Here is a 25,872-nt window from a genome sequence, read left to right on the forward strand (position 1 = left end):
ACATTAGTACAGCTTCTGTACACAGTAGCTTTGAACAAAGCAATATACAGCGGAGTGGGAGGTGAAGAATGGTAGAATAAGGGAACCCTGATCCAGAATAAGACTTGTAAATTATTTGGTTATCCCCGGTTTTGTTTTCTTCAGGAGAAGGGAGCTGCAGGCTCCCGGCTGGAGAAAAGGAAAAAGGCAAGGCTCCATTTCCATTGGATAATTGGAGAGGGAAACTTAGTAGCAGTTGCGAGCCATGTCACATGAACCTAAGTGGTAAAGTCCTGGATTTGCCTACATGGATTTGTTTTCTTTTAATTTTGCTGCTTTAAAAAAAAAAAAAAAAAAAAAAAATGCAGTGCAACTCCTTCAATCTTTTTGCAATTCTGCGTGGTTGAACATTTGAAATGAGTTTGTGTATCACCCCCAGGCATTGATTCAGACTTGATTGGGGCAAAGCAGACTCCATGTGCTTATTTTTATACACGTCATTTGGGAAGTTATATAGCCAAGGGAACAGAAAATGTGTTGCTCCACTGCCAAATTATCACATATCCCTCGATCAAAACGGGAGGTGATCCTAATCAACAAGTTGTGCGACCTTAGTGCAATGGCAACGTCGGGTCAAGTCGGGAAAGTGAAGAGACAAATCTAAATACAAATAAAAAGAAAGAGAGAGACAGAAAGAAAGAAAGAAACAACCAACAATCCTTATAATTATCATCATCTGCTGCTTTTCCCTCTTCTGGCAAAGAAACACTCCATCCATTTGCAGAAATCGCCCGCGGAAACGTTACATCAAAACTAATCACAACGATTAAAATCAGCTTTTCTGTGCAAGAGGAGAGTAAAAAGCAAGTTGGAGGCTGGAATGAGACTGTTTTTTCCACCAAAAAAATCCGAAAAAAAAATACACGCGATATATATATATCTATCTATATGCACGTTTCGAAGGAGATCAATTTTATGCCCGTGTGATCAGTTAATTTAATTTAACTTTTATTTCGGAGATTGATTCAGACTGGAGGTAGAGACATGAGCTAATTGTATCCTGATCCTTGCCTTGAGGGGTTTCAAAGCCCTGGAGCAACTATTCTCTGTATTTTGCTCTGTCTACCTTAGCCAAGCTATTGCATTTCTCTCTGGTGTAGCGAGGAGAGCAGACCGCTGCCGGGAGAGAGAAATATCGGAAGTGTGAGGTGGGGGGGGGGGGAAAGGGCAGAAAGAAAAAAAAAAAGAGGGGGGGGAAAAAAAGAGGGACACTTTTGCGGCTCCGATGTTCCAGGTAAGGGCTGCTCGGGATTGTTGTTGTTTGCAGCGGAGGGTGCGGAGGGACTCGGGCGCCGCTCGCTTCCACGCATGTGCCGGGCGCTCGCACCCCGCGCGGGGACGCGGCGCGGCCGCCTCGCCCGCCGCGCTCCCCCGCGCAACCCGCGCCCCCGCGCAGCGCCGCGGGGAGGCGGGGAGGGAGGGAGGGAGAGGAGGGGGCCGTGCGGCGGGCGGGGGGCGCCCGCTTTCCCCAGCGCCTCTCGAGGGGGGCTTGGGGTGGTGTGCGCGGGGGGGTATTTAATTTCGATTTGTGTATTTTCGCGCGGGGGGTGCGCGGCTGGCATTGTTCTCCGCCGGGCTGCAGGAGGGGGCCGCCATTGTGTGTGTGTGTGAGAGAGAGAGCGAACGGGAGGCACCTTCCCCCCCACCCCACCCCACCCCACCCCATCCCCGCGCCGCCGTCCCTCCGCGGCGCACCCCCTCCGGAGCCCCCCGCGGCCCCCTTTGTTGCCGGGGCGGCGACGGGAAGGGCGGCCCCGCGGCCCTTCCCCCACAGGGCTCGCGGGGCGAGGCGGCGGGGCCGCGGGGCAGCGGCCGCCCTTCCTCCGCGCCGCCTGTCTGCCCGCTGGCCCCCCGCGGCCGCGGGGGCTGGGGCGGCTGAGGCGCCGCCACCGTTGCCGCCAGCCGCGCGCGGCCGCGGGGGCTGAGGTGAATGAGGCGCCGCGACCGTTGGCGGCGGGACGGCGGTTGCCCGCCGGGGCCGGCCGCCGCTGCCCCGTCCGCCGGTGTCCGGCGCCGGCCCGGAAGAGAGGGAGCCGCGTCCGCCGTCTCAAAAACCAAAAAAAAAAAAAAAAACCCAAAAAAGAAAAAAGCCGTTCGCCGCCTGTTTCCAATCAGCGAGATACAAGTTTATTTGACCATGCCCGGCGGGCACCGAGCGTGCTCGGACTGCTCGGGAAAATGAAAAATGGGCGAAACGCTTCTCCCTTCTCAGCGGCGGGGGCTGCCGAGAGACCTCCGCCTCTTCCCGCCGGCTGGCGAGGGAGGGCAGGGGCAGAACCGCCCGGTGCACCTCAAGCATCGCTCGGTGTGCGGGCGGGGATGGACGGCACCAGGCGGGTGCGGGCGCTTCGGGGCTGGTGGCTTGTCACAAGCGCGGTGGGAAGGCTGCGCCCGAAACGCAACTTTCCATCTTCATCTTCCCCCGAGCGCCGGGGGCGGCTTGGCGGAGGCGGCCGGGGCCGGGGCCCGCGGCCGGGGGCTGCGCGCTGCGGGCGGGCGCAGCGGGGGAACTGCGGGCTGATGCGAGGAAGTCGGTGCCTTGCGCACGGCGAGTCCGGAAAAAAAGTGGCAAGTTCTCCTGGTGCCGGATGGGTTCAGCAGCGCCCGTGCGAGGATGCTCGCCCCGCAGGTCGGAGGCACTTGGAGAAACTTCCCCTCGCCTATTCAAAATGACTGCGGTGATTTTGGTGTATTAATTACGCCCGAAGCACAACACAAAATGTTCTAGCACACACTAGAGGTCCCTCTCAGAGCTGTCAGACGCTAGGGTGTTTTCAGGTTGGGATGTTCTTTTTTTTTCCCCCCTCCCCCCGTTTCACTATTTGAACAACATTGACTATTGCTGCAAATATCAGTGCAGCATATGTTATTCAAGTAAGGGTGAAGAAGGATTGGCGATGTTTCTGTTTGTGCCCCTTGTTGTTTGGGCATCAGTGGGTCAGTTAATATGCACATTCCTCTGCACTCTAAAAAACCGAATCTAAACGGGACTAATTTCATGCTGTGATTTACGAGTTTTGTTTGAAATATCCTTGCAGTTTGTTGTTGTTGGGGCCAAGTTCCAAATTTCGTACTCGCTTTTCTTGTGTGAATCCTGCCGTGGAAGTAAACAGCATAAAACTTGAATAAGGATTCCAGGCTATGGCTCAAGGTTTCTAAAAGAGAAATATGCAAGCAAGCAAAAAGCCAAGTTATTAAGATTATAAAGAGTCAATAAAGGTGATGGCGGTGACTAAAAATGATTGATCCCCAGCAATTTTCATATCCAGACCATGTTATGGAACTAACTAGTCCCCCCAGTCTTCATGTATTACAAGCAGTATTATCACCATTTTACGGATGGAGAAACTGAGAAATAAAAAGAAGGTCACTGACTTGCCTAAAGCCATATAGCAAATAAAAGATAGATCTGGAATCAGCTAGGACAGATTTAGATCTCTTGCTGATTTGCGCTGCTGTAACCATTGGAATTCTTCTGGATTTAAGTCAGATTCAGGCCTTAGGTGTTGCTCTGTCCCTTAGAAACACTGCCTTCATCTAAATTCCAGTTTGAACATGACTGAATTACATGCAAGATTTTTGGGGGAATATTTGGTGTACATCTAATTTTTAAAAGACAAATTACTGTGAAACTTTAGGACTGTGTTGGTTCTTGATTCTTCTTTTTTTTTCCCCCTCATTACAGTTTCCTCTGTCACATCAGCGTGGTTCCCTAGTTGGTTTTTAGTTTGTTTTTTTTTTTTAATGAACAATTTCCTCATGTGTAGTGCAGCTTTTGTTACTGGTTTCCGAGAAGCGCTTCTTACTACATTTCTCTGAATGAAGCCTTCAGTTTTAGGTCGGAACAACCTCAGAACAAATGATTTTGCATGAGGAAGACTTCCATTCATTGTGGATCTCACTCAGGCAGAAATGAAAAATTGCATGCCTACCGTATATAAAAAGCCAGCCTTTCCACTGCATAGAGGAAAGGCTGCATGTAGAAGACTGTGCACATAGACTTTTTATTGGATTATGATAAGTTTATGTATGGAGAAAATGCGATGTGAAAGGAAATATTCACTGATCATAACAAATGTGAGTACATTATTCAAAGTGGGGTCTCTCACAATTAACAAAATATCAAATCTGCCAGTCACAGTCAGACAGCATTTCACATGAGCCCAGCTGGGAAGGAATGATAATTTCTGTATTCCAACTACTTTAGAAACATTTTCAGGATACCATAAAACAGGCACAGATGCACAGATTGTGATTATGGTGCTTTACTGTTCATTTATTAATGTGTGCTGGTATATACAAACTGCCACCACTAAAGCATAATGTAAAGTTCCTGCTTTCGTGTAACTAGTCATCAGCTGGATTGAGTAAGATGCCGATACTTCAGGGAGCTGATAGTCCCTCAGTGTTGCTAACACCGCTGCAATGAGGGTCTGACCCCACATCCTAACAAGTAGGGAAGCAGACATAGAACATGGGTGTAATTAAGAATATTTCCCCCCGACCCCCCAATTTGAGCTTATATGTCTCTGAAAGAGAAAGCATTTAGGTGGGAATTAGCCCCACAGAGTGTATGTGGTTTGTTTAAGACTATGTACGGGCTCACTGGCTGAGCCAAGTTTTAAATGCCAGAGCTTTAGCCCCCTTTCTCATGTTCTGAGCAGTAAACTACTGTGCCTCACTTGTGTTCAGCTCTCCTCTGGTACCAGAGGAAAAATAATGTCGATCAGAAGCAAATTTTAGCAGAGATGCCTGCTGTTACTTATTTTGGATCCTCTTACACTGCTGTAGCGGAGCCAAGTTGGATCTCCTTCCAGGAAACAAATTTAGTTAGTTGTTGTTTTTTTTCTGACAGAAACATAATTCTTACTTTAAATGGAATATCTTCTGTTCGTCTGTATTGCACTTATGTTTTCTTTTTACAGCCTGGGTAAAATTCATCTCTGGTATGGTGCCATTGACTTCTGTGTTGTTTCACAAAGAATTAATTTGCCTTCCTGTGTTAAAATACAAATTTCTGTTGTCTTACTTTCCACAGAATACAATTTCTTTTTTTTTTCAGTTTGAAGGAGAAAAATATAAAATGCACATCTTCATTTTTATTTTGTCCAGCTTCACTACTTGAGCAGGCAGAGGTACCTCTTCTATCACTACTTCTCTGGTAAATTAAGTTGAATATATATACACACATTTAGAGAAAGTCTATAGGCGGGAGGAGGGAGTAACTACTGTCTTCCTAGCTGATAATACCTTCAAAAAATTTTAATGGATGTGAAAGCCATTAGCACATTCCATATTGATGATGTATGTTGTAGCTTTAATAATCTCATGTTCTCTAATGTGTATTTTAATCATGCTTTTGATCCAGAAGTCAAATAAACAACATCCCATGTCCAACTGAACCAAAGTTGATGCTGTTGCATGTTCAGCTGTTGTAAGGCCATGTTTATGAAATGAATGGCTCACCTGATAACCTTTTCCTGATAGCTCTTCATCTGGCTGGCTACCCCCACTGGCAATGGAAGTTACTGGTTTGATGTGGTTGGCAGGTTAGCACAGATGCGGCTTTGCAGGTGGTTTGTATGTAGCCGAAGTCTACGGGTGAGGGATACAAACCTTAGAAGCGCTTGTTGGGGCAAAGGACAACTCATCCTGACAAATTATTAAGTGGCTTTTACTCAACTGGTTTTCCTTGCCCAACACTCGTGAGTAAGAAACAGCCTTTAAAAAAACCAAGAAGTAACACTGAACAGCAGGGTGGCCCCAAGACTATAGGGAAACGAGTTCTGTCTCACCCAGGTTAGTGGCTTTTCTGCTTCTGAATCTCAAACAAGACCTTTACAATTGTGGCCATTCCCCCTCAGCCAGCACTGGTGACTCAGTTCTGCCCCAAACCTCAGGTTCAGTATAGGCATCTATGGCTTTTCCTTCATTTTCACTGGCGTGATTCAGGATGATTTGCAGGATAGCTAACAGGCAGGACTGTAATTGGTAGTATGTAGGCTCAGGCATGTGCACCCCACTCCTGACTCTGTGTGAGTGTGGTTGCCTCTATCAAACAGGCAGCTGGTGTGGGGACACAACTGTCTCCTGCTGCTGTAGTAGGTTTTGCCAGACCTCACCTGTCATAGCCTTGAGTTCTCACCCAAGAACTGTGAAGCCACATTGTGATTTGGTCAGGCAGAAATGATGGGAGGTTGTCTCAGGTGAGGTATTTCCAGCAGACGTGGGGAAATGTTAATATTCTGTGTAAGGCACAGGCGAAACTTAATCTAGAGCACAGTGTGCAGCTCTGAGCATCCATCTTTGAGAAGGGTGAACTTAAGCTGGAACTGCGGCTAGAAGGATGATCGGGGAATGGAGTATCTGTCTTGTGAAAGGAGATTTGAAGAGGCTTGAATGTCCATGTTAGCAAAGTGTAGTCTGGAAAGAGATATGACTATTCTATATAAATACACACAAGTAGTAAATCCCAGAGAGAAGTAACTGTTCAAGGTAAAGGACAGTAAATGTGTATATAAACTGGCCCTGTTTGGGCAATAGTTTCCAAGAACGCTTTCTGATACAATATCTAGAAGATTCAGCATTGAAAGTGGACCTTGAAGTTGGTAATACTCTGCTTTGGGCATGTCTTTAAAACCTGGGCTACTTGGAGAATATTTACAAAAAAGGCACTGCCAACCCTTTACCTCAGTGACCTTAGCTGCACAGTCCCAGTAGGCTACAGTTGACTAAGTTTTTTCATCAACATTTCTGTCAGTGGAGAAAAGGTTTTGTTTTTTTAAAGAAAAAATACATTTTAATATATATTAAAAAAATCTGTCAAAAAGCAATTTGAGATTCTTTTACAAAACTGAAACCAGACTTTTCTCATACCTGAAAAACACTATTTTGAATTTTCATTAGACAGAAATTTGAAAAAGACCATCTGACAGAAAAATGAAAAAAATAACCTGAATTTTTCACAGAAAAAAAATCCTCAATGTCTGTTTTGATGATCAGTGAAAATTTTGTGTAAGTGTTTGTCAGTGGGAGGAATTTCTGATTTGCCCTTTAGATAGGATCCATCATTTCTTCTCGGTTCCAGCTGCAAAACTATTTCTCTTTCTACAGTTCTTCATTTTTTCCAAGTTAGACCTTTAATGCTTACCGTTTTCTTCTGATGTATTTAGTGGCATTCACTTTATTTTCATCATATTCTATAACAAGAAGAGGAGACATTTAACAAAGAGAGGCGACCAAAGAGCCCTTTTCTCTTTTTCTCACCTTCTTACAAACATTAACGGAAAAAGATCCTCTTCATCATCCGATCACCTGTCAAACTTTCTGCATGCTAGTTTACTTGTATACCCAGCTTATAAATCCTGGTGGGGAAGGACCGTCTCTCCTGCTGCAGCAGAGCACTGCAGGTATTCAACAAGTAATTAATAATAGCTCCTGCTATCAGTGTTGCCAGAGGAGCAGCGGGAAGAGAGGAGTGGCAGACATTGAGAACATATAAATAACTGTTGGAAACCAAAGTATCCGGGGGCTGCTGAAGTAGCTCAAAGTTAAGGCAAAGTGCTCTTACGAAATAAAACCAGCTTTATTTCCCCGTGTGAACTGAACTTGGCAGTGGCATTAGATGGAAGAGGTGCTGCGCGTATCACGTCTTAGAAGGGGAGTGCAGGCCCAGCAGCATGATCACACCGCCATCAAGGGAGGGAGGGAGGAGCGGCGTGGTCGCCCAGATGCAGAGGGAGGAATGAAATGGGGGTCTCTCACTAAAATACCCATGCCAGTCTCCCCAGGGTGTACTGCTTTCTAAATAAGCCAAGACTCACCTAGAGGTTTAGTTAAGATGTCCTAAGAGAGATTGATGGTCCATCCATTCAGCACCGGGGACCAGTGCTGAATAATTCAGAGGATCATTATCATTTCTGTAGCCCATTATGTACCCATTATACCAAACACTTTTCTAAACACTGAAGAGAGAGAATCCATGCACTAAGGACCACTCACACAAGGTAAACAGACCTTCCTAGCTTGCCAGTAACAGGCAAATTTCACACCATTTATCTATAGCAGCCTGTTTCGCTGTAAGTGGTATGGCAAAAGGGGAAAGGCGTTAGACAGGCTTACCATCTGTATCGGAGGGGGCCCTACGGGTGATGTCAAGGCAGCTGTACCAGCTGGTGACTGTAGGTGAAGGCATGAAGACCATTATAGGAGAAAATGAGAAAAGGGCAGACCAGGTCGACAGAGGACAATTAACACCCTGATTATCAAAGGGAGCTCACAGATGCGGGGAAGTTAGGGAGAACCTTGAAGACTGGTGAAAATCGGCAGATGCAGCACCAATGGAGGGACTCAGAGTCAAAAGGGAGAGCTGGACAGTTAGGGCTCCATTCTGTGTAGACAAACAAAAGGCTGATGGATTTACCCTAGACATCCAAGAGATGGTCATTAATGAGATCCAGGTGGGATCTTACATGGATCTGCAGCTTAGCTCTGGAGAAAGAGAGAAGAGGGAAAGAAGCAGTGGAGTTTGGAGGTGGCTGCAGATGTGAGCTGAGGGACAAAGAACGAGAGGGTGCAACCTTCCTTACCCTCTAGCTTTTCCTTACGGTGGCCTCTGTGGTACAAAGACAGCTTGGGATTCCTGGAGGCAAAATGAGGACATGATTTTTGCTATTAGCAGAAGACTGAATTTCTAATTATGTCGATGCTGTTCTGAGGCTTCCTGAAAAACGTGGAGGCAGGGGTGTTCATGGTTTGGGGACATATGAGAAAGCAGCTGCAGTTTTTGCTGGGCCTTCTGCACTCAGGCAGGTGAGACCCAAGCAGGAATAAAGAGAGTTATCTCTTTCTCAGGGAAAGAGGTGGTTCTTTTAGGGGAAAACTGTAGCTTTGAAGAAGAATTTTCTTTAGCTCAAAAATCTTTTGTATTATTACTGGCTACATACAATCTTTCCTTTTTTCCTTAATCTTCTTGAACAATTTACATCAATGTCCTGCAACTGGGAGTTCCATGGGTTGCTTAGAGATAAGCTGGAGAGTGATATCCTTATCCATTTATAAGCTAATGCCTTTTTAAATTCCATTAGGTGGCCTCTTGTTTTATGAAGGGCATCTGATTTCTCCTTCACACCATTCATTATTTTATATACCTCAATTCTATCATCTTTTACTGTTTTCCTTTCTAAATGAAATAGTTCTGGTCTTAATCTTTTTGTTTAGAAATACCCCCACATGTCTCTAATAATTTTTGTTGCCTCCGGCTATCTAGTGTAGCTATCTAGCACTCCCATCATTGCGTCTCACTGGATCTTTTAAAGCTAGTTCCAAAGTCATCAGTGTGAAGGAGACTGAAGGATAGTCTTGTGGTTAAAGTACATCACCAAGAGTCCAAAGTTTTGCTTCCAGATCTCCTGCCCTATGACCTTGGGCTAATCACTCAGCTGCAGAGATCCACAGTTTCCCTTTTAGTCCCAGGAAATGGTATGGGAAAATTTCAAGCAAAATATGTTAAGTGTTTCTCCACGCCTGGATGGAAATTGTTATAGAAGCACAGCCATATTAAATGTAGTAGTTTCGATTGTTTTTCCACAAGGCAGCTGCATGTGTGTTGAAATTTGTAACTTCTCCCTAACTGTTTGATTGTATGGCGCTTGGCTGTTTTCTATTTGTTACACTGCTCTGATATTGAGTTCCAAACAAATTCAATTAAGTAATTTCTCTTTGTTATTTTATGGTGAACTTCGTATGGAAAGTATGAGTTACAAACGATTTGGGCGAAACAGACACATGGCTTTCATGCGTCCTTGGGGACTTGGAAAGCCAGCGCAGTCCTGCCGAAAGTGAAAAACAGAATCAAATTCCGACATTTTACATGTAGGACGTGGCCCATTCCTGGGAGGCGTTGGGTGCCACTCACTCCCACTCATACTTTGCGCATGTGAGATCAAGACTAAGGTATTGCTGGCTTGTCTCCAGTCTAAATGAACTAATTATCCACAACCTGTCAAGACTCTCGCAAGGAACGTAAGACTCGCCCATCTGGTTCCCTCCTCTGACATTTGCAGCTAGGCCTGGCTGTTACATATTTCTAGCACCTCTATCGCTCTCCAGAAGCCCACTTCAGGTCTGGGGCACCTCGCTGCCTTGGTGCGTCATTTGGTGCCTCGTCATTTCTGGCACACAGGAGCCTGCAACATTGCAGCTGGGTGTGCGCTGCTGTCACTGCCCCATGCTCCAAGGGATCTCATGAGCAAACGTGTTCCTGAATGTCATCGCTTGCTGCAAAACAGTCATGTCTCAAGCACTGGTATAGGAGATCTTTGAGGTGTCTGAACCATAAAACCTACTGTTTTTAAAACATCTTGTGCCACAAAAGGCGCTAAAGAATACACTTTTTTGATAGGATGCTACTCCAGTAGAATAGCAAAAGCTAGCTGCTTAGATATTTGTAAGGTAAAACTAAGGATAACTAAATTGTGGTATAAACTGCATTTTTTTGGTCTGCTTGTTATCCTCCTAGCCTTGTACCTCCTTTTTTGCCTTGATGTCCCTCCTCCCTTTTGTAAGCAGATAGTCAGCTACTGCTCCCGTGGATACCCCAGATGGCACTGCCTGCTCCTTTTGCTGGCTGGCTCAAGCCTCTGCGCACATTCCCGCCCAAGCCCTGGGAAGTTCAGTGCTCTTCTGGTCTCTTTGAAAAGGGGCCAATCCTACAAGACTCTCCTGATAACCCCAATCATGTCAAAAGGCCTGTTTGTGTGATTAAGGGTAACACATAAGGATGTGCAGGGGTTTGGTGCATCAAGAATCTTTGCAGCTTTAAAAGAGGAAAAGGGTGGTTTGGCCTTTGGGGGGGCTTGGAGGGTTTTGTTTCCCTTATGCCTTATAGCTGGCATTTTGTCAGAGCCTTCTGCTCACTAGCATTCCCATGACACTTGAACATGCTCAAAGAAAAATTTCCTGTGAGAAATCAGTGGGCTTCATTAAATTTTCAAAGTTTAGAGCTGTGATCCTCTTTGCCCCTCTCCATGGGCAGCTGGCCCTGCCAGATTCTGATTGCTTATGTGAACATTTGATAAATCTCACTGTGGACTACATTTGCTCTTTCACCCAAGTAGTTATCACACACATTTCCCTAACACTTTAAAATCATGCCTGCCAAACATTTTCTGATGTAAAGTTAAAAGTCATCTATTACTGAAGTGATTTTTCAGCCCTCATGGGCATGTTTTTCTTTCTTTTTTTTTTTTCTTTATGTAGTTCAGATAGTTTCAAGCTCTTTTAAACAGGCTGTCAAGGGTCAGTTTCAAAACATATATTTTTTTTTAATTTTCTGTGCCCTAAAAATATATTTGTGCTATTCTTCTTTTATACATCTCCTTTTAAAGTCGAACTCAAGTGAAACATAATGTTGCCTTACTGCCAAGGCCACAGAGAAGTTAATATAAAACTGGAGGTTGCTTCTTCCTCTCCCATGCCGGTCGCAGTCCTGCACTTACATCAGGAAGGACACTTTTGCCATTGACTTCAGTTAGCCACAGCCAAATAGGCCCCATACCACTGTGCTGAACTCAACGACATCTTTCTGAAGCGACCTCTGCCATGTGCGGTGGCACTCGTGCCTGCTGTGCTCCCAAGACCTCCAAACTGGGGACATGGCTTGAAGGGTGCACTGGCTCCCACCTGGCTGCCGTGCCGGCTCACGGGGAAGGGAAGCAGGTTCTTGTCCAGAGAAGAGCTGGGGTGGGACTGGATCAGGCATCCAGATTTGAAACACTCCCAGATCCCCCGCTCTAAGTTGGACCTGTGTGGATTTGGTTGCAGCTTTGCAGTCCAGTGATTTGGTGTCGTTTATGGCCAGCCTCTATATGCAAACCATTTGTTCGTATTCAGAGCCTTGCCTGACCCTTTCCTTATTTTTCCCTCTTTTCACCTCCTGTATGGATCATACTCCTGCTTTCAGTGTGTCAGCAGAAGGCAAGATACCACTTCTTTTCTCCCTGATCCTCTCGTTTCCCCCCTTCTCAGTGCTCCTGGCATTTTCCTTTAAAGGCCTCTTTTCTTCCTTTAGGTTCCAGAGCTGTGCATGGTTTTTGAAACCAATTAAAGCAGTTTGTCCTACCATGGCAGGGAGATGCTAAAGCAAAGCATGTGTGTCTCTTGGTTTTAAACCAGGATTTTTCTTACTCTTTTCCCAGTTTCTTGTTTAGCAAACATGGTTAGACAGGACCATGGTGTAAAAAAAGCAAAGCAACTCCTCCCTTCCTGGAGAGCACCAGCCTGATAACACATCCAGTTTTTTTCCAAAACCCTGCTAGTGCCCTTGAACTTACTGAAGCATCAAACTCCAGCATCAAACAGCCTGACCAATCTGAATTTGTCATTTCTCTTCAAAGTGTCTTGGCAGGACCTTTATTTGAAATTGCATTTGCCACTTGTTTGTGTCACAACTGCATTTCATGCAGTATCTAGAAATGCAGAGACTTGGGTCTGGGCCAGTCTTAAATAAAGAAGCTAATGCAAATACCCCCCACCCCAGTAAAACACAAGAAATGCAAAACATCATACGAAGCCTTCTAGGGTGGAGATAGAAATCTAATAGCTAGCTAACACTTAAACTGCACTGCAATTAAAATATAATCCTTTAAATTTCTTGGATTTGGAGGGAGGAGAGGGTTGGAAAGAGGTACAGAGAAGGAAATGAGTCAGAAGTGAAGACATTACAATCCTTAGCCTCAACATGGAACTACTTAAGCATACCATAATTGCATCACAGAAGGTATGCATACCCCGAAACCAAAAAGGAAGCAGGAAGGCAAGAAAAAACAAACACAGTATGATGAACCAAACAGGTAACCTTTGGGAAAAGGAAATCTAGCCCTGGCTAACCCGAAAGAAAGGAACGTAAACTGACAAGGAAAAATGAAAGATGGGAAACAGGAGGACTGAGAGGAAATCTCAAGTGCAAACATACACATTTCTGCAAACAAATGAGAAATATAAATATCTGAAAGAGAATTAGTGGATTTGCTGGATCAAAGGGGCAGTTAAAAATGACAAGGGTATTGCAGAGACTACATTATATCCTTCCATCAGTCTTTACTGATTGGAAATACATTCACTCTCTACATATTTTGTTTAATTACTAAAGATGGGGGCCTGTCAAACATTGAGGTATCAGAAGAGAAGCTGCAGGATTGACATGCTAAAGTAACAAACCTCCCAGAGCAGATGGCATCAATGAAGGCTGATAGCTGTTAACAAAATCATGCGAGTTTCCCTTAAAAATAGACTATTCTGCTATACCAAATCAATGGAACATGGCATGTATTTTATTTTAAAATCAAGATCATCTCAACCACATGAAAAAGAAAGAAAGGTTGAAATATAAGTTAGTGAGTTATAAAATCTGCACATGAGCTTAATGCTAAGCATGACTGATCCAGTAACAGAAAAGCATGCTTTTTTTAACTTCCTAAAAAAACCTTGAAGTATCTCAATGAAACCATGGGTTATGCAGAACCATTTAATATAAATTTTAGAGGAAAGTCCATAAGGTTTTTTGATAACTTTTCTCAAAAGATGCTGTTAAGAAAATCTAACAGTCATGAGGTGAGATGCAAAATTCTGCTTTAGCTTCTGTTTTACAAAAGAAAGCAAGTGTTGCAGGAACGAAGAGTGAAAGATTAGCAAGAAAGGCAGTAGAATACCCACAGATAGACCCTAGGGGTGATCTTTAAAACTTTGATGAATTATCAGAACAATAAGCTGGGACATTTGGAGGTAACAACATTGTCAAAATTGTCTGGCCCCTTGGTCACCCAGGGCGAGACAAGACTCTGAAAAGCTTGGGGACCCAAACACTTACGTGAAGAGGAAGATGACATTCATTTTTTACTTTCATAACGCAGACAGTGACAAATGTGAGAGTAAAGATTTTGAGTTCTCTGCATACACCATCAGGTTATGAAAAACCTCTTAAAGCCTTATTTTAGCCTTGCACGTCACATGCGAGCGAAGCAGCGGTGGAAGGGGCAGACTGTGGTGCCCGGTTGCTGAAGGCAGAGCTGCAGAGACTCCAAACAGCGCCGGGACCTGGAGAGGGGGCTCCCGTAACGCAGCCGGGCTCCTCGCCCTGTGCTGGGGGGCTGCCCAGCACCAGGGGGGTACAAAGCCTGGCCTGCAAGGAGAGAGCTTCTGACCTGAGTGAGCAGGTCTGGTCACCCTGTTGTACAAGAGTTAGAGTAAACACAGAAGGGACCCAAAACATACAAAAACAGAGAGGCATGGAAAGTCACCACCTGGCTGTGGGCGAGCTTGTTTGTTTAGAGAAAAGACTGAGAATATGCTAAAGGTAGATGATATAAAGAATACAGTTGAGAAAATAAATTATATGTTTCATTTCACTCTTTCATAATATTAGGAAAAGGTTTGTGTGGCAGTGTTAGTTTGTAACAAAGAAACTGGTGTTATTGCTGGAAGACTCAGCTTTTCTGAATTTCTGCCCAGAACTGGCTGCAGCATCACTCCTGCCCTTTTCTGTGTGTTTCCCTACCTTTGCAAACTGAAACAGCCAGGGCAATGTTCTCACAAAGATCAGAAATACAATAAAACATAAAGCCAGCAAGTCTAAAGCTGATAAGAGGAATTATATTTTGATACCAAATGGAAACTCCCTGATGCAGGACATAACTAAAAGCAAACACCATTTTGCTCAGCATGGGCTGGCACAGCCAGGTTCACTCGGGCTGGTCCTAGGGAGAGAGACAGGAGAGAAGGCTGTGCAAAGACTGGACTTAGTGCCCTACAACAAAGCTGTGATCCACTTTTAAGGAGGACTGTACTGGTCCCTTCATATTTTTTGCCCATAAAAATTACTAAATTGTGTAATTCAAAGGTTCCTTTCACTGTTCTTGTGTATTTTCTTTCCCTTACTCCTGCGGTGGTCATGTTCTGCTGCAAAATTACTAGCAAAAAATGTTCAGTTTGGTATGGGTTATTTGAAATTTTGTCAGTCCTGGGGTGGGCAAGAGAGAAACGGGGAGATACTTGAATGAGAAGAAATTCTAGTTTCTGGAAATGAATAAGACATGATTAAAGCACAGAGTAAGCTCCTTTCATCTCACAGCAAATACAATATTTGTGGCATGTCAGGATGACAAGTTTCTTGTGAATGACTAGAGTTCAAAATACTCCTATTTGTAATTTTGCGGCTGGTGGCACTTCAGGGTCCAAGAGTCACCAGAGGAAATTACAGAGAGGGAAATAATTTAGAGAAGAAACTGAAAATTTATTGTGACACAAATCACAGTGGAGAAATGGGAGATGAATTTTGTTCCTACATACAGTACATGCTTTAATCTGCAAGCTAAGAAATAATACAAAGCCTCTCTGCCTAACCTGATCTACAAATAAAATCAATTGAATTCCTCCACCTTTCCCTGGCAGTAAAGAGTGACAGTATAGGTAAAATGTAGGTGACTTCAGGGTGATATTGCCTACACTGATTTTTTTTGTTACTTAGCTAAAAAAAAAAAAAGGAAGGTCACATTTTGTCCTTTTTAATCAGTGTCCCCAGTGGGTGCTTCTGTTCTTGCTCTTACAGAGTATTTTATAAGAAACTGCATTTGAAAGCCCAGTATTTGACTTTTGGTTTTGTCTAACAGGACTGATAAACTTAGGTGCAAAATTGCTAACCTGTGAGAGTGCTGAGATGCCAGGCCTTATAGGGGCCACCAGAAAATAAGAAGAATTAAATATGTGGTGAACTTCCCACAAATTCTGTTACAGAGACTCCTAGGGTAACACCTATTGCTATGTGTATGTGAGAAGGAGAAGGGAGGAAAGAGAACAGCCAGATCACAGTTTTCCTTTCTGTTCTCAAGGGCAGATTGTGTAATCTCTATAGGTGGGTGCACATCTTTAAATATATTCTGAGTATTAATGAATTTGGCATTCATGTCTGCCAGCCATGAAATAGCAATCTGCAAGCTGCTCTGAGCATCCCTTGCTGTGCCAGGGTTTCCGTGGAGGTGGTTAGAAACTCACAAGATTAGCCACACTGGACAAAACCTGCTATATTTAGCTGTGCAGAGGGAGTTCCCCCATTTCCTTGGTTATCTATTACATTTGCAAATAAATGTCCTGCTGAAGGCATTAATAAGTGGTGTCAATAACTTCTTCAATCCATAAACTGATCACAGAGCAGGGTAAAACTGATTGCTAGATAGAGAGTGCAACTATGTCCCACCAGACTGGCAAACTGAGCAGCAGGAGTCACTGTCCCAAGGCAAAGAAATGAATACCAGGGTCTGTCCAGAAGTTAAAACCGAGCAGGTGGAGCATTCCCTAGTCACACACGGAGGAGGAAGGGGTTGCTTGGTGCACCATGCATTTATGAAATGTTATGGGTAGGCAGTTAAACAGAGAGAAGTGCTTTTGTGCTCTGTTCTGAGAGAAATGAGAGAAACAAGTTCCCAAAGGACACAGATTTACCTGGAGAGGCAGCCATGGAAATTATGGACGTGTTTCCACTGTGCTTAGGAGACCCTCTCTTTTGCTATGAGCAGATGACACCAAAGATTAGTTTGAAACAATGATTATTTGAATAGAATAACCACAAAGCAAGATAATGATAGTAATGATAATGGCCACCTCTTCCGTTGCATTTTTTATCAGCAGATTTCAAAGTTTATTAAAAAAGAGGTGTTTAACTTTGGATGCATTTTACAGAGAGGGAGACCGCTGCACAGAGGATGGAGTGACCTATCCAAATTCAGCCAGGAGGCATTTGGCTGAGTCACGAATAGAAACCAGAGTGCCAGCCCGGTGGGGAAGACTTCTTAAAACAACATGGAACCAAGGAAAAATGGGAACAAAGTCTCTGCATTTCAGCAGTGAGAAGCACCAGCTGCCTTATTCACCATTTCTTTAGAATATTAGTATGCACTTTTTTTTAAAGATGAGTATTTAATTAATTACTGAGTTGGCTCTGCAGTTGCTCTACAGGATGAAAACAAACACTTAAACAAGCCTCTCCTGCCAACTCCACCCAACACCTACTCAGTTACAACAGATGGATGAGTGCCATGGACCATATGTCAAAATGATACCAAATTTGACACTGTACAAGAAACTGTAGCATGCTGCAGAAAAAAAAGGCTCCTACACTAACGTTATTTAAATGCCAGATTGCACTGATCCCTGTTAGAAGTGATGTGCACAGAACCCAGACAGCAAAGCCTGTAGTTGCTCCCACAACCTCCTGAAATCTTCCCATCTCTTTTAATAGTCTTGCCTAAATTTTGTCATCTTCCAAGGGTGGGAAGGTTTGCTGAAAAAGGATATAGTAATACCTGGCTGGAGTCCAAGAGGGATGGAATGACTGTCTCCTCTCATTGGAACAGCTTTGATTACACCTGCTTTTGTAGTGTCTAGTAAATAGGGCTACTCAAGGTGCTCCTTGCTGCCCTTGGACACTAGCCTTGAAGGACAGGTGATCTCTCTTCTGAGAGATTGTCTATTCCTGAAAGATGAAGAGATTCAGATGTAGTGTGGACAGGGACATATGTATGTGAAGAAGGTATAAACCTTTGATATTTACATAGGTTGCAGCTTCATTCAAATAGTTTATATAATCTTGTACTGATTGACTACTTTAAATCTGAAGCAGGGTACCCTTCTGAGCAAATCTGAAGGCCTTGCAGGTTGGATAGATGGCCCAGGTTTACTGGGCTTTCCAAGGACATTGGTCACCCTTGGTAGTGTGGGATAATGACCTGAGCCTGGTGAGCTTCCCTGGAGCTCTGGAGCATCTGTAGTTGGTACCACAGAGTTCAGATGAAAGAGGTGCCTTTGCAAGCCTAGTTTGACTTCATCCAAAGCAACAACCTTTGGAAACAGAAACTTGTACAGTGAGACTGGTATGCTCTTCCCAGAGAGTCTCAGCAGTCCAGACAGGAAATGTGTACAAAGCAGTTGTCTGACAAGAAAAGTTCTGTCAAAACTGAAGCTTTTTGCTGGAATGTATCCGTTTTGATGAAATCCTAACCAGGAAAGGTTTCTCAGTTAAACTGAGTGTACAAATGACCTAGAAATGCCAAAAGTCTGCTGATTCGAGCAACTACATGGGATAACCTGAACACCTGGAAGCTGTATGAGAGGTCCCCCACTCAGAACTGTGAGGGGTATTCTTTTTGTCCTAATGGGGATTTGAAACCTCAACGTCTTATGGAAAGGAAATACCATTTCCCAAAGACATGGTTGTAACTGTCACACTGTCCCCATGCTGCAAGAAGCATTTTGCATAAAGGAAGGGAAGTCCAGGGAGATCATGTCTACTGATTTTAAGTTTGAGCTGCTGAGTGTCTATCTTTTTTCAGAATATTTAGCATTTTTGTAGCATTCTGCTCCAGTTGCATGCAATGAGTGCTTAGCTCTTTCACAAATGACATCTCAAGTGATTCGAGTCAGGCATCTACAGCATAAAAAAGAGGCTCTTGGTGCCCACTTCGCTTTGGTTTAAGTGACTAGTGCAGTATCTTAACATAGGAACTTTGTGGCAGAGCCAGGGATAGAATCAAAGGATGTATCTTCAGCTCCAGCAAATCTGCAGACAAACTGTCAGACTACAGATGCCTATTCAATGAGTCCCATCCATCCTGGACACTGAATGAGGCAAAGGCCCCGTAGAAAAAAGAGGATGTGATTAGATCACTAAGTGCAAAAGAAAATGTGTCAGTAGGAGAAGAAGCATAGCCATGCTGGGTTTAATCTAACTAGCAGGGAAACGGTTTTATTGTAGATGTGGCTGTATGGAAGACTCCAGTGTTGGGTGACTTGCATTAATGTCACACCCTTAGTTTGCTGAGCAAACTTACCATATTCTCTTTGGTGCCCACAAACTCTCAGCAACATAATAGAGTCAAGATCCACCCTCAGATCAAAGCTAAATCATGTTCCTGCTGCCTTATCACATTCTTTTTATTTGCAGCATGCACGTGGATCACACAAGGCAGGCGTGACCTGAAATACCAAGGCACTACATGTAAAATAATGGCTGGTCTTTGGCAGCAAAGTCAGGAATTGTACACATTTTTAATATTCTGTAAGATTTTTGCGTTTTACCACTGTGCAGTCTTAAAGAATATAATCTGTTTCAAAATCCTTATAGTATATCTGTGTATTCCTGCATTTTAGAGAAACCCTGATATTATGTCCATAAGGCACAGGAGTTAATCCGTGTTAATCATTAACTGACTCCAGAACAATGGCATGTGAATGCGAATTCTTTGTGGATATTGGACCTCATTACTGTGTTCCCGTTGGAGCAGTGACCTCACCATTTTGGCTTGTATCATGTTAGCACTGTCTAACGCTGTGGAAATGGAGGCACCAGAGGTTTTTAAACACGGTTGTTGAATTCTGTGTGCTTTAGTAGATGTTTTTAGTGTCACACAATTATGTAAGAAAGTCAAAAGTATGTAGCTCTAATTCCTATGATGGTAGGTAGGCTTCATGATGTATCCAAGATCAAGGAAGTGATCATTTGTAGCTGCACAGCACTTGGGTGGTGGTGTTCTCATCAGAAAGGTGGCTTGTGTAGGTCATCTTCACAACAATGCAGCTGTGATAACGGCAATGAGACTCTATCAGTACAACTGTTGCTCAAAATAAAATGAAAACTCTTCCATTAATCAGTCACATTAGTAAAATTGTCAAGGGTAGGCAAGTCCTGAAATGGTACAGGAAGCCTAGTAACAGAGAATGGAAGGGACTTGGGAGGTCTTTTGGAGGTCTGTAGTTGGTCGTTTTGTACTAGTTGATTAGCAGATAGCTGTAATTTCTTCTAGTAAATATTTTCTTTGTGACAATTTTGTTTGATGAAGTGTTGGAGAGAACAAGGGAAAGTAAAGAAGAGCACCAGGCAATGCATATCAGTTCTTCAGGTCATGGTGATAAAAGTTGAAAGAGGAGGCAGAGAAGAAAGGATGGTCTGAAAATAAACAAGAGGAAGAAGAAAACAGTGGAAGTATGAGGCAGAAGAGAACAAATCAGGGAGTTACTTGACAGCTGGGGTAGGTGAGAAGTGCCAAATACGTGTCTCTAGACTGCCCTGAGTTCCCGGTGGAGCCCCCAAGTAAGGTGCAAATCAAAGTTTCAAATGTTTTCCATCAATGCACTTTCCATCCCATAGTCTGTCCCCAGAGCCAGTTATCTACCCCAGTCATCCAACCGCCCTTCAGAAGCCCTGGTAGGTGGCAAGGGGAAGGAGCATCTGGGCCCGTGGTTTCTGTGGCTGAGAAGACTAATCTCCCTTCATTTAACGGCTTATCTTTTTCACAGTTCTAAGGATGACTGCTCAAACGTTCTTAATCGTGTGTGTGCTTGCCTGATGGGAAATGTGCAAGAGCATTTCGGGTCTGTGGCTTTGGTACATGGCAAATGGCAATTAACAGAACAAAATCTGCCTCTGGCAAATTAACCTTGCACAGAATTCTAGAGGGTTTTTTTCATTGGTTTTGTTTTGAAGTGACTTTATTTGCTGAAATGCAGGAAATTGAGTTTATAATTTCAAAAAAATTGTGAGGATGGAGTCCTTCTTCCCTGCCATGTGCACTTATTTTTCAGTCCTTCTTTCCCACTTCTGTTTGCCTAGGCATTGGCCTGCATCCTTTCGTGTGTATTGCCTCTGATGTCTGACTCATTATGGCAACAGAAGTGTTGATGCCAGGCCCAGAAGCAGTACTTAAAAACCTGCTATTCTCTCTCCTTCAAGCTCAAAGCTAACCCAGTTTGTGGCAAATGAAAGAAATGCAAACATTTGGCACCTTGTCCATGCATCAGTTTGGAAACGTAGGACCTTTCTCCTCCGCTTTTCTGAGTCTTTTTCTATTTGACTAGGCTGTCATGAAGACCACTAACTCTAGGGTGTGGAGTTTAATGCTTTGGAAGGAAATGACTGGTTTATTGCATTCTTTCTTGGGTTGCCAAGCCTCTTCCCCCACCTCACCTCCCAGTATATTTCTCAGTGCCTCATATCCAGGAATGAAGAGATTCTCAGATTTCAAAGGAAGAAACAATCATCCTTAGCCCTTATGTTTGGGATGGAGGGTGAATGGATAGGGCAGTGGGAGAAGAGAAAGGCAGAACAGGGCTTGAAAACAAATGCAATCTGAAAACTCAAAACCAGAAGTTAAGCAAATACTCTCAAATACACTGTTTAAAAAATAATCAAGGCTTTTTCTCTTTCTTCGTGCTTTGTTTGGGAACATCTTGTGATCACAAATACTTGAGATTGGCAAGCACTGTGCCCTGTTGTACCCAAAGACTTGCAAGGACACATGGCTGAAAGCACGAAGATTCCTCTATGCATGGTGAGGGAGATCAGTATGGCAGACTGCTGCAGTGCTTGGTACCACCTTGAGTAGAGCATCACAGTTGTTTTGTGCCATGTGCCAAGGTGAGAAGCTGGAACCTCTTGAGGAGGCAGGCAGGGGTGTACAAAAATGGAGGAACTTGGAGAAGGAGGAGGAGGATCAGCCTGTCTTTCCCACAGATACTAGCGCTGTCTGTTCAGCTGTTTGTATGCCTCCATAGGAACAACGGAGCAGCCAGGGATTCTCCCAGAGAAGTTTGGGAGGTCGTCCACCCTGAGATACAATCACAGCTCAGAGAGGAAGGGTTTTTTTCTTCTTCTGCTTTGAAGCTGACAGGCATGCATTTTTTTTCCTGCCAGTTTTCAGAGGATTGCAAAGGAGAAGAGATAAAGCAGAAGGAGGAGATAGTAGAAGAGATGTTCAAGGTAGTTTTACATTTCAGCTCAGCATATTTTCCGTCCCACCTTTCCCTGTCTTTCATCTTCCTGATCCCCACCAACAGAGATATTCAGGCAGCTGGGCATGTATCTCTGCTCATTCCTGAAGGAAGAATAGGTGGTGAAGGAGAGGGTATGGGAGAAAGAACAAGGTGATCTGGAGAGAGTGGAGGACAGATGAGGAGAGGAAGCATTGTCCAAGCTGGGACTGATGTGCAGCATTTCCGTTACCTGGGTGTGATGCACAAGGGAGAGGGGAAAAACTAGGGAGTTTCTCATAGAAGAGTAACAGCAGAAAGAAGAGCACCAGGCCCAGGACATTTATCAGCCAATTTTACCAGCATGAGACCGGATGCTGAGAATGGCATCAAAGGAAAAAAAGCAGGAGAAGGTGTCTAAGATAAATTTCTCCACAGTTGCTTTTAAATAGAGTGGAAAGTGAGAAACTAGTAGGTTTTGTGCCCCTTTGGAGGTTGCAAGAAAGGCAAATGCAAGAAGCCTTGGTGTGTCTTAAAACCAGACTTCTTGTTCACTCTCAGTCACCTTCAGGGTGAAGTGACCCTGTCTGCCAATGACAACACTTGAGTGACCTTTGCAAGATGTGTGCTGCTTGGCACCACTGCCTAGAGTCCTTATCAGTGTCCCAGGAGAAATCTTCTCGTGCCTCTGCAGGCACAGCAAATTTACTTAGGCTTTGGTTGTGACACCAGCAGTTTGACTTGAGACAAGGTTGCTGGAGGTTTTGAGCAGAGCTGACCTGAGGGTCTAGCAATGCAGAAGCTGCTGAGGGCAGCAGATTACCTTGAGGAACAAACCAGCTCTGGCCCCAGTTCTATGTCTGTGCCAGAGCCCTAGAAAATGGGACTGGCTCCCACTGCTGCCTTCACCAAGAGAGGGTCACTGCTGGGAGGGGAAAGAGTCAGATCCCACCTCTTGTCAGCTGTGGGATGAAGTCTGGCTCTACAGCACCCTTCTTCTGGCTCTGTCACATCTGTCCCCTCCCTTTTCTGTGTCAAATGTGCTCTGGTCCTGAACGCTGTCCATCACTGCCCCTTCACTGAGACAGCGGAGTTCAAATTTAGTTGTGCTACTGAGAAGCATTCACCTGTTCTGGGCATAGAGCTCATGAATATGTCTGTACATGCCCAAGGATCACAGATGGATCAGGGCTATAGGAATGCTCCCACGGTGACTCTTTCTGTCCACTGGGACTGCTGATGGAAAGAAACTGCAGGCAGCCAGACCACATCTTCTTCTATTAAATGTTCCTCTCCGAAAAGTATAGGATGAATTGCACACAGTTTGACAACAGGATGGCTTTAGGGCTGTAAAGGTTTGGATAATTGCCAACAGACTTAGGGGACATGCAGGGATTGTTGGAGGAAAGCACAACCTGAGTGGGAGTAATTGCAGAACCATTTCATATTCTTTTGTAGTCCAGATCCAGCCCCCCACCTTTTCCTGTCATTCACCATTGCTCCAGCTTATTTTCCTTGGTTAACCCAGCCCAGCCCTGACATCCTGGTATCAGATCTTCTCTGATACAGCTGTGGCAGTGGTTCAAAAGGAGCAAGACAGGATGCTAATGGAGGAAATAGCCATCTGTTTGGTCTGGATTTCGGGGGGGGGGGGGGGGGGCGTTCAAGAGGAATGTCCATGGTGAAATTGTACTTCTATCTGTTATGACTTTGCAAGTCATCATATGTCAGACTGGTTGTCATGAGTCCAAGATGAGCTCCCCCTGATATTGCTGGGTTTGCAAACGTGGTGGGAGATTCTCTAGAGTTCCCACTCTCTCCTAGAAAATCTTAATGACTCTGAGCTCCTTATTAACAGGGGAGCATTAAGGTCTCACGTATATCAGTAGGGCACAGCAGCAGTCTTGGCATCCTTGCTGTTAACTGAGAATATCCTTTAAAAATATAATAGTAAGTTGAATGATGGTTGACTGCACAGAGCAAGGGGGCTTCTTATTTCTTCCAAGCCAAATATGTGATGCAGATTATTCTACCGGAAAGTCTTTAGCTCTTGTGCCCAGATTACTAGCATTTTCCCTCAAGGTGTATACGTTTTGCAGCAAGCACAAACAGTGTGGCATGGATCACCACAAGCTCTCAGATGACTGCAAACAGCTGAGACTGAATTCTCCTTTCCCCAGTCTATTTGCTAAGCCATAGTCTGTTGGCAGATTCAACAGAGTCAACCCAGACTGCATCAGCCCAGAACACAAGGATACTTTTCATGGTAGGATGCGAAAGAAGAGGTGCAACTAGTGGTCTTAGATTCGGGGGTTTCTCTTTTCTTGCTTTTGAGGTGCTTCTTGAAGTGCTTTGCTTTGCAGTATTAGGTAATGGGCGCTTTGCAGTAGTAAGTAATTTCCACATGATAAATGTGTCCTCTTCATTATCTCATGGAGTGTCTTCAAACCAATTATGCCGACACAATACAATTGCTGCCCATTTCTGCGTACTGTTCTGTTGAGTCAGTGACATTTTAGATACACATGAGGGAAAAGATCCTCTTTTAGCACTGTGTAAAACTCGTGTCATCCAAGCCAGAAGTTTTATTACCTGGCTTTGTTTGTTTCCTTATTTACATCAGTCTATTTTAGGCTTAGGTGGTTTTTTGTTTTGGTTTGGGTTTTCATCCTATTTTAAAACTTATCCAAAGTTGTAGATCATTCACAACATTTTTTTGGTTGTTTCATGTCCTTGTTGCAAAGCAGAAGAAATTGAGAGGAATGTTTCTCTCTCTGAGGTTAAAATGAAGGGTAAACCTTTCATATAGGCAAGTGCTAGCTTGCCTGCTGCCTATTAAAATAAACGTTTATGCATAGGACTTTGAGAAACTACTCTAGGGCCAGTATTTACCACCTTTCATTAAAAAATGTATTATTACTGATGTACTATTTGGAGGAGACTTGCCTAATACAAATATCACAGCGTTTATGTTCAAATTATGATGAAAAATGTTGTTTGACTTTTCTGAGGCTTTCAGAGGGTGAAAACTCTTCTTTTTTATTTCAAAATTCTCCTACTGACCAGCAGATAAAAAAATAAAAATACTGTAAGCTTGCAGGTGTTACTTCACTAACATATCCAAAAATACTGAAAAAGTATTGGGTTTAGGTACATTTGTTGTTTTAACAATGGTCACCCAGCTCTAGATAAAGCCTAAGAGACAGGACAGCCCTTCAGAGAGTGTGTGCAAAACCAGAATTCAGCAGCTTGTCCCTCGATTTGGCTTCTGAGCAGCACAGGGAAGGGAGGTAGTGGTGTTTGTCCATGGCATTAGGGAGAACCTTCATGAAAGCTCAGAGTTTGTGGCCAGAAAGCATGAAGAAATGAAGACCTGACAGACTTCTCCAACATGGGGGTGGTTGTGTAGCTTCTGTGTGTTACTGATAACTACTGCAAAGAGCTGAAACTCTCACCATGACTTCCAAAATGGTAACAGGCTTCTTGGACCTCACAGATCTTAAGAGCCAGGCAGAGAGGTATCTCTGCAGAGGGCAAACTTACTGTTCTGTTGGGTGGCCAAAAAGCCTCTGGGTTTGTACCCTCTGTACAACAATATTTTAGCAACCCCAGTAAGTGAGAATGATTATAAAAATCCTAGGTGGACAGGTTAGCCCATGAGCAACCCACCACGTGTTTCTGCCATGATATAGCATCAGAATCATTTTCCCATAAGATTTTGGATGTGGCCAAAGCCAGGAAGTGCAGCAGGCAGGTTCAAGCAGATTTCCTGTCCGTAGGTGCTAATTAGTGCTGCTGACCTCGGTGGGACATCAGGATTTTTCTAGTTTATTTAGCAGCGTGTAGGGTTCTTTCTACCTGGCCCTAATTAGCCCATGCACTAGTGGCCAAACTGGAATTCAGAAGACAAAATCCTGTCCCTCCTTGTTTGGGATCTGACAAGCTCATTTGAAGTGATGGGTTAACAAATTGGATCTAGAGCTTCCTTTCAAATGCAGTGCCCATCCCCAAAACATTACAAATTATCCAGATACTTTGATC

The 25,872-nt window shown here is 44.1% G+C and overlaps 1 protein-coding gene across 1 annotated transcript in view; it reads left to right on the forward strand.

Moving 5' to 3' along the window:
- Positions 1–1,220: 1,220 nt before the first annotated feature.
- Positions 1,221–25,872, forward strand: part of KCTD1 (potassium channel tetramerization domain containing 1) — a 105,481-nt gene continuing 80,829 nt past the window's right edge. The window contains exon 1 of the mRNA XM_072852587.1: positions 1,221–1,273. Coding sequence (XP_072708688.1) covers positions 1,265–1,273 — 9 coding nt within the window. The 5' untranslated portion in view covers positions 1,221–1,264. The remainder of the gene's footprint in view (positions 1,274–25,872) is intronic.

The sequence above is a fragment of the Ciconia boyciana genome, chromosome 2 (assembly GCF_034638445.1).
Source record: "Ciconia boyciana chromosome 2, ASM3463844v1, whole genome shotgun sequence".
Lineage (NCBI taxonomy): Eukaryota > Metazoa > Chordata > Aves > Ciconiiformes > Ciconiidae > Ciconia > Ciconia boyciana.